The sequence below is a fragment of the Symphalangus syndactylus genome, chromosome 24 (genome assembly GCF_028878055.3).
Source record: "Symphalangus syndactylus isolate Jambi chromosome 24, NHGRI_mSymSyn1-v2.1_pri, whole genome shotgun sequence".
NCBI lineage: Eukaryota > Metazoa > Chordata > Mammalia > Primates > Hylobatidae > Symphalangus > Symphalangus syndactylus.
In genome coordinates this window covers 34,938,332-34,952,787 of record NC_072446.2, presented here as the reverse complement: position 1 = coordinate 34,952,787, position 14,456 = coordinate 34,938,332, and the positions used below count along the sequence as shown (strand labels likewise).

General features: G+C 47.6%; 1 protein-coding gene across 1 annotated transcript; it reads right to left on the bottom strand.

The window, feature by feature from the left end:
* Positions 1-2,971: 2,971 nt before the first annotated feature.
* On the bottom strand, positions 2,972-3,304 carry LOC129474829 (glutaredoxin-1-like). The gene has a single exon (XM_055266608.1). The coding sequence runs from the start codon at positions 3,302-3,304 to the stop codon at positions 2,972-2,974; it is 333 nt and encodes a 110-aa protein (XP_055122583.1).
* Between the last annotated feature and the right edge of the window lie 11,152 nt (positions 3,305-14,456).

The window sequence follows — 14,456 nt, the reverse complement described above, 5'->3', positions numbered from 1 at the left end:
ACTGCATTCTAGCCTGGGCAACAAATCGAGACTGTGTCTCAAAAAAATAAAAATAAAAATAAAATAATATCCAACTCTTTTGCACCAAGGCATCATTTTCACCCAGGGCCAGGCACCAGACAACTACGGAAATCCCTTATGCTTCCCACCCACCAGAATTATTCAAACTATCCTCAAGTCATTTACCCTGCTTTGCCTTTCCCAAGGAAACCCGTAGGCTGTAGCTGCTCCTGCTCCTGCCTGCTGACCAATCCTGGTGATTTCCATCTGGCCTGCATGGTGTGGCATGCCCCCTTGTCTTGGGAACTGTAAGGAATTAATTATTTCAATGGTATTAGCCTGCCTGGGTCATTACTCAGTCAACTTCATAATTAAGATCTGGGCAGACATTGGTTTCTCAGATGGTTTTGTGTATGCCTTTGGGGGCTGTCAAGAGGAATGTGGAGAGGAGGAGCAGGCTGCCCTGAAGGATTTGGATGTGTGTGCCACAGGTCCCCTCCCTGGCCTCACGAGAGCTGTTCTCTGGGACATATATAGCTGTCACTTCTGGGGAAAGAGTTTTGCTGCTCCTTAAACTTCAGAAAACCTTGGTCCTACAGGCTCATCCATCTCAAAGATTTGTTCTGGCACCCATGTTGGTGCTACAGGGACAGAAATTCATCCACTTCTGTTTTATGGTTTCAAAGGGTTTCTTCAATTACTTGCTTTGTTGACTGAGGACATCTTGTGGACCAATTATTTGCTGATGGCTCTCATGGCTTCCATTCTCTGCGGTTATTGTGGGGGCTAGAAGTCTGCAAACTACATTTGTCAGATGATCTCATCAGCTGGGGCCAGTAGGTTCTGCTAATGGGAGGTTCTAGCAAGAGACAAAACATAGCAGCAGTAGCAGTAGACAATTTCAGTCGACCACACACAAGTGTGGGTTCCAGCAGGGTCAGTGGTTCCAGTGGTGACCATGGGAGTGGCTCCTGCTCAATGGCAGTGGCAGCACCTGCAGCAGCTCAGTAGTGAGTGCTGGCCTGTGGGCCAAGCCTGGAGTGTACCAACTTCTTGATAATTGGGTGCCACCTTCTATTCCTGTTTGCTCTTCTGCTTCTCCTGGCCAACAACTTTGTAATAAATTCTATGCATTCAGTCCCTCTCTGCTTGAAATATCTTAAGGGCCTTCTATTTCTCCAATGGGACAATGACTGATATACCTATATACCTTGGATAATTAGAAAGGTACGAAAAAGACTGTATGCTCACCTGGACATAAGTGCCATCTTTGGCAGCATTACTAGGAGTATAGTTCCAGGAGACCTAGGTGATATCTGGATTTCCTCTTTGCTGATGAGAGTCAACATGGAGGACAGTACTAGGCTGGACAAGATTCTGGGGTTCTCAGTAATCCTGAGTGGGCAGCTGGGCAGTGTTGTAGCTGGCTAGAAGGTGCTATGTTTTAAGTGTTTGCCCCCTTAAAACTCACGTTGAAATTTAATTCCCAATGTAGCAGTATTGAGAGGTGGGGCCTTTAAGAGGTGATTGGGTCATGAGTGCTCTGCCTTCATAAATGGATTAATCCATTTATGGATTAATGGATTGATGAGCTAATGGATTAATGGGTTATCATGGGAGAGGGACTGGTGGCTTTATAAGAAGAAGGAGATCTGAGCTAGCATGCTCAGCCCCTTCTCCCTGTGACATTCTGTGTCACCTTGGGTCCCTGCAAAGTGTCCCTATCAGCAAGAAGGCCCTCACCAGATGTGGTCCCTCGACCTTGGACTTCTCAGCCTCCCTAACTGTAAGAAATAAATTCCTCTTCTTGATAAATTACTCAGTTTCAGGTATTCTGTTATAAGCAAAAGAAAATGGACTAAGATAGAAGGTGAGATTCTAAATCATCTTTTCTTATCTGAATTATGGAACCAGCCTCCTCACTGGTCACCCTGCCTCCAGCCTTGTCCCTTCCAGGTCATTTTCTTTTTGTTTTTTTCAATCTATAGGTATTTTTTATTAGAAAATAAATTAAGCGTCTCACTAGAGACTGAAGAAGGAAATTAACAATCTTACAATTCTAGAACAGGCAAACTTCATGATAAGGGATTCTTAGTTTTCAAAGTGTGGGGTGCTCTTTCGCAGATACACTCTTGGGGTGGGGGCTGTAAGTTTCCTCAGATATTTTACATTTTGTGCTTTAATTCTTGTTGGTACTCTAAATCAAATAAATACACACTGTTCAGGATTATCTGGATAGCCATCTTAAATAACAGCATGTCCCACATGATCATAGCCTCTGCAATTGTGCCTCTGATCCATGTGATACCAAGACCAGCTATGCTTAACTTTTCATATTTCTCCAATTGAGTCCTCAGACCTTTCACAGAATTGTTGAACATTTCCTGTGAGATCTGTGAGAGGTCAAGGTGGAGAGCACTGGTTCAGAGCAGTGATTCTCAAGGCAGGATGGGATGGGGTGGAGTTGAGTGGAGAGATGCATGTAGTTTGAAAAAGCACATTCAAAATACCCACTAATTTCAAAACACCAACTCCATAAAGTCAAGCAGTGGAATGATTTCAGCTAATGGGCAGTAGCAGAAAACCAACTATGGATTCATCATTGTGGAGGAGTCTGGATCAACATAGTTGAAAAACACCGGCTTAGAGGTAGAGGCATGCCGACACATGGGGAACAGTAAGAAACGTGTGCCAAAGAGAAAGAACAATTGAGGGTCAGTGAGTGAATCCTAGGCCAGAACTTGTCACAGTCTTCTGAAAACCAAAGCGCATATCCGGAAGAAAACCAAGATGGTCCCTCAACCTTCTTGGCCCTGTGGTTAAGAACAAGTTGATCAACTTTTAAATACTGAGCCAAAAGAAGAAAAAAAGCTGTTTGTGCCCCCAGATTGATCCACCAAGAAGTGATGTCATCATTTGCAATGCCATCCAGCTCTTGAGGAGGGACATCAGAATGGGGCCTGCTCTGTGGTTACTGCAGAACTCCAATCTGCTTTAGCCAAGTCAGCAGCTCCCAGCTCTGTTGCATAGTGACTAGATCACTGCATCCGCCTATACAATCTTTACCAATAAAGACTTGAGGCACTGTTCTTGCTCCCGTGAGCTGTTTCAAATAATCTTGAATCTCGTTGGTGTGGTTAGTAGCTGCAATATCGACAGCTGCTACTACTACTTCCAGAAGCCCCTGTTTGATGGGCAATTGATTGAGGATCTCTTGGGTCTTCCAGCAGTATGGGCAGGTGGGGTTGATGAACACAACCACCTTCCCAGGCTGGATTTTGCAGTTCACAAACTCTTGAGCCATGCCGATGGGCTGTGGTCTCCCTGAGAGGAATCCTCAGTTGCAGGCATTGCTTGGGGTATTGAGCTCATTTATTTGCTTCCTTCCTTCCTTCCTTCCTTCCTTCCTTCCTTCCTTCCTTCCTTCCTTCCTTCCCTCCTCCCTCCCTCCCTCTCTCTTTCTCTCTTTCTTTCTTTCTTTCTTTCTTTCTTTCTTTCTTTTTCTTTCTTTCTTTCTTCTTTCTTTCTTTCTTTCTTTCTTTCTTCTTTTTTTCTTTCTTTCTTTTTCTTTCTTTCTTCTTTCTTTCTTTCTTCTTTCTTTCTTTCTTTCTTTCTTTCTTTCTTTCTTTCTCTCTTTCTTTCCTTCTTTCTTTCTTTCTTTTCTTCTTTCATCTCACTGTTACCCAGGCTGGAGTGCGGTGATGCAATCGCAGCTCACTGCAGCCTCGAACTTCTGGGCTCAAGCAATCCTCCCACCTCGGCCTCCTGAGTAGCTAGGACTACAGGCATGAGCCACCATGCCTGGCCAATTTTTGTATTTTTTATAGAGACAGGATCTTGCCATGTTGCCCAGGCTGGTCTCGAACTCCTGGGCTCAAGCAATCCTGTCTTGGCCTCCCAAAATGTTGGGATTACAGGCATGAGCCATCGTGCCTGGCCTCTCTCAGGTCATTTTCCACATATTGAACCGGAGGGTCTTTCAAAACCATTCCAATGAAGCACCCTCCCTGCTAATCCCTGTCCCAAATCAAGACCCGTCAGCAGCTCTCTGGTGCTCAAAATTATAAACTTGCTATTCCAGACCTTTCCTAACCTGGCCTCTATGGAACTCCCCAGTCTCTGCATGATCTCTCCTTGCCTTGCAGGTTATCATCTAGCTGCTCTGAATCACCTGCAGCCGCCTGAACATGCCATGCTCTATTTACTCAACTGATGCTTATTAAGCATCCACTGTGTGCCTGACAGTGTTCTAGGCATTGGGGAATTGGCAGAAGACAATTCAGCCAAAGTCTCTTCTTTCAAGAATCTCTCCTCCAGGCCTTTGTACGTGCTGTTCCCTTTGTTTGGAATGTTCTTTCTGCCCCGTTTCCCATCCCTTTTCCTCCTTTCACCTTGGTATCTGCCATCTTCAGAGCTGAGCTGAGGCAGCACCTGCTTAGGGAGTCTCCCTTGACCCCAACCCCTCTCCCCAGACTGTTTGGATATTTCCTTTATGCTCCTACAACCCCCCCAGCTCCCTGAGCTTCCTCTAACCCAAACATGGATCTCTGAATTGTCACTGTTGGTTTATACTCATAGAGTATAGCGTTTAGAGCTCCTGGAGAGTGGGACCTTGTCTGATTTGGTGGGACCATGTCTGTGTCCCTAGACCTAACAGCGTCCAGCACGTGAATTTGTTGAATGAATGAACGAATGAATGAATAACCATGGACTACAAAAGCAGGAAACACTTTTTGGAGGGAAATGACCATGCAGGTCTTGAAAGGGGCACCCAAGATCGTTCCAAACAGATATTAGAGGACTCAGGGTCCTCGTTTCCTCTGGCTCCCATTATCCTCAGCCTCAGCATCCGGTGCTTGGCGACCTACTCCTACTGGCCTCTCCAGCCCTATTTGTGCTTTCTCAACCCAGGTCCAGCCCTTTGAGCCAAGTAGGATTTCAGATTTGGGCTCAGCCAGGTCCTGGCTGTGTAAACTTGGAAAATAACTCCACCTCTCTGTGACTCAGTTTTCTCACCTTTCAAATTGTTTAGATCAGGGGTCCCTAACCTTGGGGCCACAGACTGGTATGGGTCCGTGGCCTGTTAGGAACTGGGCCGCATAGCAGGAGGTGAGTATCACCGTCTGAGCTCCACTTCCTGTCACATCAGCAGCAGCATTACATTCTCATAGGAGCACGAACCATATCGGGAACTGTGCACGTGAAGGATCTAGGTTATGTGCTCTTTATGAGAATCCAATGCCTGATGATCTGAGGTGAAACAGTTTCATCTCAAAACCATTCCCCCACCCCACCACCATTCTGTGGGAAAATTGTCTTCCATGAAACTGGTCCTTGGTACCAAAAAAAATTGGGGACTGCTAGTTTAGATGATCTCTGCCTCCCAGGGCTTTTGTGAAATCTCCAGGCAATAACCCATGTAAAGCACGAGCCTCAGGGCTGGGGCTGTAGTCAGCACTCAATGAGTGGGTGCTCTTATTGTTATTGCTTATGCTGAGAGCTGTGGGGAGTCACGGCAGCTTTCAGCAGGGGTGGGAGTCATGGGGTTGGATTTGCTCCTCAGATCTCCAGAGGGGGCTCTGGGGAGGACAACCTAGACAGGGCAAGACAGAAATGGGCTGGTGCAGGCTGGTAATTTACACAGCTCTCAAAATCAGATCATTAACGCTTTTGGCCAATGGCTATTGTAAAAAATTTAGAGTGAAATAAAAGATACAATCTAATCTTCAGAGCAAATTATAAAACACAAAACAGAAACAAATTAGACAGGCAATACAATCTCATTGAAGCAAACCAGTTTTCCCACGGACAACTCTGGGCTGGGTCAGAAACCACTTCTGCTGCGTCCCCATAGCACAGAACAGGTGACAGGAAGAGTCACAAACATATGTGTGGCTTCTAGGGACTTGAGTTTCCAGATTCACTCTCTCTTTTGTTTAAAAATCAATTAAAAAATTATTGCAATGCAGGGTGCAGTGGCTCACGCCTGTAATCCCAGCACTTTGAGAGGCAGAGGTGGTAGAATCACATGAGGCTAGGAGTTTGAGACCTGCCTAGGCAACAGCAAGACCTCATCTTTACAAAAAGTTTAAAAATTAGCCAGATATGGTGGTGCATACCTTAGTCCCAACTATTCAGGAGGCTGAGCTGGGAGGATCACTTGAGCCCAGGAGGTCGAGGCTGCAGTGAGCTATGATTGTGCCACTGCACACAATTAAATATTCAATTATTGCTAAAGACATAAGACGAAAAATCTTCCTCCAACCCCAGGCTGTCAGTCTCCCTTTCACCAATAATAATGTATTGTTTATCTCACCTGAAAATTCCCATTCCTTTGCAAGTCCAGATATACACAGATAATTCCTTTGTTTCCAATACAGTTAATATTTTACACCCTCCTTTTTTCACTTAATGATGTGTCTAGGAGATCTTTCATATTAGGGTTTGTTTGTTTGTTTGTTTCTGAGACAGAGTCTCGCTCTGTTGCCCAGGCTGGAGTGCAGTGGCGTGATCTTGGCTCACTGCAGTCTCCGCCTACTGGGTTCAAGTGATTCTCCTGTTGCAGCCTCCTGAGTAGTTGGAATTACAGGTGTGTGACACCCCACATGCCTAATTTTTTGTATTTCTAATAGAGACAGGGTTTCCCTATGTTGGCCAGGCTGGTCTCGAACTCCTGGCCTCAAATGATCACCCACCTTGACCTCCCAAAGTGTTGGCACTACAGGCATGAGCCACCATGCCCGGCCCATATTAGTTCTTTTAACAGCTGTATAATAATCCAGTATATGAACAGACCATAATTTACTTAACCAGACCCTACTAATGGATATTCAGGCTGTTTCTTCAGTGAGTTTGTAAGAGAAATTTCTAGAAGTGAGGTTGATGGTTAAAGGATACAGGCATTCTTGATGTTGGTAAATGTTTCCAAATTACCCACTTTTAAGGGGACTATTGATGCTCTCTCTAGAGCCTTTGGATCTTTTACAGGTTTGGGGTGCTTCCCCTGACCTCTGTGTGCTCTTTTTTTTTTTTTTTTTTTCCTGAGACAGAGTCTCGCTCTGTTGCCCAGGCTGGAGCGCAGTGGCACGACTTCGGCTCATTGCAACCTCCACCTCCTGGGTTCAAGTGATTCTTGTGCCTCAGCCTCCTGAGTAGCTGGGACCACTGGTGTGGGCCACCATGCCCTGCTAATGATTGTATTTTTAGTAGAGGTGGGGTTTCCCCATAACGACCAGGCTGGTCTCGAACCCCTGGCCTCGAGTGATCTGCCTGCCTCAGCCTCCCAAAGTGCTAGGATTACAGGTATGAGCCATCGCGCCCAGCCATTCGTTGCCGTAAGAGAAGAGTTCATGCCTGTGACCTTCGTTGGAGGCCTGTTCTTCAGCTACTGGAGCTGCCTTGTCCATGGAACGAACCTGAAATGCCTGGCTGTTAAGCCCCACCTTGGGGGACTTAGTCAACAACAGACTGGGACAGGAGTGTGAAAGCCCAGTTTCCTTGCCTGGAGACTGTTTTACACTCCAGAGCTCCCTGTGGGATGTGGCTGAGGCTGGGACTTTGCTGAAAGTTTCACTGGGGTAGGTGTACACTCTAAGATGGTCCTAAGGGACTTGCCTCCTGGCACTCACACCCTTGTGTGATCCCTTCCCTTTGAGTGTAGGCTGTGATGTGATGTCACTTCCAAGATTAAGTGATAAAAAGACCATGGCGGGCTGGGGGCAGTGGCTCACGCCTGTAATCCCAGCACTTTGGGAGGCTGAGGCGGGCAGATCATGAGGTCAGGAGTTCAAGACCAGCCTGGCCAATGTGGTGAAACCCTGTCTCTACTAAAAATACAAAAATTAGCCAGGCGTGGTGGCGGGCACCTGTAATCCCAGCTACTTGGGCGGCTGAGGCAGAGAATTGCTTAAACCCGGGAGGTGGAGTTTGCAGTGAGCCAAGATCATGCCACTGCACTCCAGCCTGGCGACAAGAGCAAGACTCCATCTCAAAAAAAAAAGAAAAAAAAAAGACTATGGCTTTTGTCTTAGGGTGGCCCTCTATTTCTCTCTTTCCCTTTCAGGGCTGTCTCTCTCTAGGGCAATCAAGCTGCCATGATATGATATGATATGATATGATATATGATATGATATGTGCTAGGATAGGATATTATATGATATGCTATGATACTTCAGCCGTCTGAAGTGGCAGGGAACTGATGTCTCTGGCCAACAGCCAGTGAGGACCGGAGGGCTGTCCACACTCACAAGAGTGAGTTTAGAAGTGGATCTTCCCCAAGTTGAGCCTTTGATTTTTTGAGACAGGGTCTTGCTCTGTTGCCCAGGCTGGAATGCAGTGGCACAATCTTGGCTCACTGCAACCTCCACCTCATGGGTTCAAGCAATCCTCGTGCCTCAGCCTCCCGAGTAGCAGGGATTACAGGCGTGCACCACCACACATGGCTAATTTTTGTCTTATTAGTAGAGATGGGGTTTCACCATGTTGGCCAGGCTGGTCTCCAGCTCCTGATCTCAAGTAATCTGCCTGCCTTGGCCTCCCAAAGTGCTGGGATTACGGGAGTGAGTCACCATGCCCGGCCTCCCAGTTGAGCCTTGAGGTGATTGAGCCCCAGCCAACACCTTGACTGCCCCCTCCTAAGATACCCTGAGACACAACCATTCGGTGAAGCCACTCCTGGGTTCCTGACCACAGAAACTGAGATGATCACTGCTTGTTGTTTCAGATGCTAAGTCTGGGCTAATTTGTTATGCAGCAATAAATAACCAATGCATCTTACTGGGCTTCCTTCCCTTTCCTGTCCTGCCTCCTGCACTTTCTCGCCAGCCTTCACTGGGAGCACTCTTTTTTTTTTTTTTTTTTTTTTTTTTTGAGATGGAGTTTCACTCTTGTCGTCCAGGCTGGAGTGCAATGGGGTGATCTCGGCTCACTGCAACCTCTGACTCCCAGGTTCAAGTGATTCTCCTGCCTCAGCCTCCTGAGTAGCTGGAATTACAGGCACCTGCCACCATGCCCAGCTAATTTTTTGTATTTTTTTTAGAAGAGATGGGGTTTCTTGGCCAGGCTGGTCTCGAACTCCTGACCTTGTGATCCACCCGCCTTGGCCTCCCGAAGTGCTGGGATTATAGGCGTGAGCCACTGCACCCGGCCTGGAGCACTCTGTTAATACACCACTTGCACAGATATCCTTGTCTGCTTCTGGGGAACCCAACTTAACACACTCCTATAGGCTTGTGCTAATATACATTGTTGGCATTTGGAGGGGGAGGAGCTGTTTTCCCCATGGCTTCACCTACACCATGCACATCAAACTTTTACACGCAAATATAGCCTCGAACTGGACAAGCCAAGATAACTTTAATCCCAACGAGAGTTCCACAGGGAGGTCTGGGTTTGGGGGCTGCAGTCACTGACCCACTGCCCCTGACCCGCCTGCAGCACCTCCTGTACATTCCCACCTCTCTGACTTTGCTTAGCCTGCATCTCACCCTCACTTCACCTGCCTATCTTGTCATCCTTCCCATAAGGCCCAGATCCTAAATACTCGTCCTCCAGAGCATCTCCTGACCTCTCCATCTGGAAGTGATGCTTCCCTCCCCTTGAGCTTCCTTCACCCTCTGTGCTCCTTCTGATGGCTTTCTGATGGGTTTTACCCAACTTATCATTATTTCTGCTCAAGTATTATCTCCCTGCCTGCACGAAGAGCTCTTTGCAGGCTGAGATCCACCTCCCCGGAAAGTGGTTGGTACAGAGAAGTCGTGGAGATACTGTGTGAATGAACACCCAGACTCAGGGATGTCCTGGTGGGCTAGATGGCAGCCATCCTGAACTCCCTAGTCTCTGCCCCACGCCCAGCAGCCCTCCTCACTCATCCTCCTCCCTAGCATCCCTCAACCACTGTATTAGTCTGTTTTCACATTGCTATAAAGAACTACCGGAGACTGGGTAATTTATGAGAAAAAGAGGTTTAATTGACTCACCGTTCTGCAGGCTTCACAGGAGGCGTGACTGGGAGGCCTCAGGAAACTTACCGTCATGGAGGAAGGTGAAGGGGAAGCAAGGGCCTTCTTCACATGGTGGCTGGAGAGAGAAAGAGCGAAGAGGGCAGTGCCACACATTTTTAAACCATCACATCTTGCGAGAACTCACTCACTATCACGAGAACAGCAAGGGGGAAATCTGCCCCCATGATACAGTCACCTCCCGCCAGGCCCCTCTCCCAATTCGAAATGTGATTTGGGCAGGGACACAAATCCAAACCATGTCAACCATGCTCTGGTTGAGACCTCATTACCTGTGCTGACAATCAAGGCCCCCCCGTGCCACTGCTGCTCCCCCTCCCCCCTCACTCTTGCTGCCCGTGCTACCCGCACTGTCTTTTCCAGCCATGCAGAGCTGCCCATAGTTCTCTAGAAACCATACTAGCTGCCATTTTCGGAGCCATGTCTCAGGCCCTGTGCTAAGCATTTTACATCGTCGTGGTTGCTGTGTGGGGGGTACCATTTTCAGCCCCATTTTATAGGCAGGAAAACCAAGGCACAGAGAAGCTAAGTGTACACAGCCGGCAAGAAGCTGAGGCAGCTGCTCTTGGTGCTCTGCTACCTCTTTCATCTTCCCTGGGGATCACCAGTAGACGGCTCTTGGACATGCCTCACCCAAGGGCATTCTTCGGCCTCCTGAAGGTTGCTCAGCCAGCAGGGCAGGCCAGAAGTGACAGAGTTCAAACCTCAGGAGCAGCCCTCAATCAATGGGGAGGAGTCCCGCTTCCTCGTCCCTCGCAGGGACAATGTTGCAAGCAGTTTCTCTGAGTCCTCAGCAGCACGAGCTCCAGTTGCCTGCTCACGAACACATCCGTATTGATCTCTTTCCCTTCCCAGTCTCACATCCCCACTCTTTCAACATGCTGGAAACAACTCCCAGATAAACCATGTGCACCCAAATCCTTGCCTCAAGATCTGTTTTGAGGAAAGCCAACAGGAAGCAACAGCAGAGTGGAATTTGCACCCAGTCTGCCTGCCTGGGGCCACTCTGCTGCCCAGATATCCAGACATGACTGGCTGTGCCAATGGCTTCATGCTCCTGTCCATCTTGCCCCAAACCCCACCCATCTCTGCCCACCCTCCTCTGTTTAAAAGACCCTACTTATATAGATTTTTGTGTTTTCTGGAGACAGAGTCTTGCTCTGTCGCCCAGGCTGGAGTGCGGTGGCATGATCTTGGCTCACTGCAACCTCTGCCTCCTGGGTTCAAGTGATTCTCCTATTTCAGCCTCCAGAGTAGCTGAGATTACAATACAATTTTTTTTATTTTTAGTAGAGATGGGGTTTCGCCATGTTGGCCAGTGTGGTCTCGAACTCCTGACCTCATGTGATCCACCCGCCTTGGCCTCCCAAAACGCTGGGATTACAGGCGTGAGTCACTGCACCTGGCCTTACATAGATATTCATAAGAAAATTTCTCTGACATCCTTTTTCCCACTTAGAATTGACCACTCCCTTAGGATCTCAACAGACAGACTTCTCCCCAGCCCCCATCATATCCCAGTGCCCTTATTTGTGGGCTTTGGGCACAACCTACCAACCTGGGAGGTCCTACTCATGGAGAACTTGCTCTCGTGTCTTCTTCATTATGGAAATACCCAGGTCCACCCAGGACTAAACACAGCAGGTGCTAATCCACCTTTGAATCCACTGTGGCCCCAACCACAGACCTCTCCTCCTCCTTCTGCCCCCCACCCCTTTCCACCCCACCGCCCACTCATTTTACATCATTTCCAAGAGGTACACCACTGTTTCCATCTCTTTGCTGGCCTGTTTGGCCACCCTCAGGGTGTCTCACCCTCTCGTTCTCTGATACATGGTTTCTCTGTCTCTCTTTCTCTCTGCAGACTTCTATCTCACTCTGTCTCACTCATTTATTTTCCTATCTGCCTCCCCAACTGGATTGTGAGTCCTTTGAGGTCCTAATGTATCTTGTTTATCGCTATATCCACACTGTATCCTTAGTGCATTATCTACTACAGAGTGCATGCTAATAAATGTTTGTTGAATGGATGAATTAATTAATTACTTGATACACGTATCCCCGGATCCCTCAATGGAAGGACACAGGAACTGATATAAATTCTTAGGATTGTAAGTGACAGAAACCCAACGCAAGCTAGCTTAAGCAAAAGAAGAAATGTATTGACTTAATTATTAGGAAGTCCAAGTAGACTTCAGGCATGGCTGGATCCAGAAACCAAACAAAATCAACAGTTGACTCTCACTCATCCTCCTTCTCTCTGTGTATGTCTCTTTGCCTCTCTGTATCTTTTATTCATGTTGGCTCTGGTTCTCTTTCAGTTTTGACCACTTTCTCCTCTATCATAGTCAAGTGCAAATGCAAGACTTAGTCCTCTCTCTCTGGGCCTCAATTTCACTCATCTGTAAAGCAAAGAGTCAATTCAACCTCTTGCTCTCTAAGCCTCCTTCATAGCAATGTAGTCTTAAAGGGGATCTAAGATAACTTTCTCATTTTCTAGTTAGGAAAAACTGAGGCCCAGAGAAGCAAGTGATTTGTTCAAGGTTACCCAACAAGTTAGGGGTGGGGCTGACACCATAACCCAAGTCTCAAACCTTCATGGAAAACAAGGACAGTATTATTTTTGACACAGAGAACCCCAGAGAGAAGGGCCTTGATACTGAGTCAGAGCCACCCACCTCCTCTCTGCTTCCATTCTATCCTATCCAAATGCTGAGAATCCTAGACCACTGAAGGTTTTGTATCAAGTGCTTGTACCTCCCATACCCTCAGACCTGGATTTGAAAATCAGCTCCACCACTTGGCAGCTGTGGCTCTGGAAAGTCATTTCTCATCTGAGCCTCTGCTTTTTTCATCTGGAAAATGGGACAATGAGCCCTACCTTCTGGGTTGTTGTGAGGACTCCAGGAGGAGATGAGAGTAAATCTCTTAGCAAGGCCTTGCATGAGGTGGTAGGTCATAACTCATCCCAGTTAGACCGGGATCTTCCCAGTTAGACTGGGATCATCCCAGTTTTAAAACTTAAACTCTTGGCTGGTTGTGGTAGCTCGTGCGTGTTACTCCAGCACTTTGGAAGGCTGAGACAAGAGGATCACCTGTGTCCAGGAGTTCAAGACCAGCCTGGGCAACATAGTGACACCTCATCTCTGCAAATTATTAAAATATTAGCTGGGTATGATGGTGCATGCCTGTAGTCCCAGCCACTCAGGAGGCTGAGGTGGGAGGATCACTTGAGCCTGAGAGGTCAAGGGTGCAGTGAGCCAAGATCTCACTACGGCACTCCAGCCTGGGTGACGGATTGAGACCCTATCTCAACAAACAAACAAAAAACAAACTTAAAGTCTTACATCCCAGGAAGCTATTTGTCCTGGGCAAATCTGATGGTTGGTTACGGATATTGTTTGGATGTGTGTCCCTTCCCAAATCTCATAGTGAACTGTAATCCCCAGTGTTGGAGGTGGGGCCTGGTGGGAGGTGACTGGATCATGGGGGCATATTTCTCATGAATGGTTGAGCGCCATCCCCCTTGGTACTGTCCTTGTGATAGTGAGTGAGTTCTCTTGAGATCTGGTTGTTTAAAAGTGTGTAGTACCTCTCCCTTCACTCTTTTGCTTCTGTAAAGATGCCTGCTTCCGATTTGCCTTCTGCTATGATTGTAAGTTTCCTGAGGTCTCCCAAGAAGCTGAGCAGATGCCAGCATCATGCTTCCTGTACAGCCCTCAGAACTGTGAGCCAATTAAACTTCCTTTCTTTATAAATTACCCAGTCTCAGGTATTTCTTTATAGCAATGTGAGAACAGACTAATACAGCTATCCTCTCAGTCAGGCACCTATACCAGGCAGCAGGGAGGAAGCAGTATTCTCAGAAGATCCCGTAAATCAGGCCTGAACAAAGCCAGATCTCTCAGAAAGTTGGAGGAATCTTGCCCAAGACAATGCTGAGAAGCATCTTTCTGGGCCTTTGGGCCCTTTGAAGTTTGGAGCAATTTGTACAACAAGAAGCCTGAGAGGCTGTTTCTGCCTCCTCCATCTGTCTGTCCCTCCAGCTTCTTGGACATTCAGGGGCTCTCAGAAACTCTGACTCCAAGAACATGTAGCTGGAGAAAACCCTGATTCTCACCCAATCTCACTGGGTACTCTCCCACTGTACAGATGGCAAAACCAAGGCCCAGAGAGGGAAGCCCCTTGCCCAAAGTCTCATGGCAGACTGTCTCCAGCATGGCTGACCGTCTCCAGCATGGCTGACCTTGCAGATATGCTCCTGGATGCTTTCAGTGAAAATTCAGTTTACACCCATGCTGGGAGTAGGGGTTGGGGGAGACAAGTGAGTGATGTCTGTGCGGCAAGGGGAATGAGCACAGGCTCAAAGCCCAGCTCCCCAAGCCACAAACTTGCTGAGTGACTCCCCTGGGCCTCGGTGACTCATCAGTGAAACGA

Bases quoted from the DNA above. Each gene is read 5' to 3' on its own strand.
- LOC129474829 (XM_055266608.1), bottom strand. From the start codon at position 3,304: ATGGCTCAAGAGTTTGTGAACTGCAAAATCCAGCCTGGGAAGGTGGTT.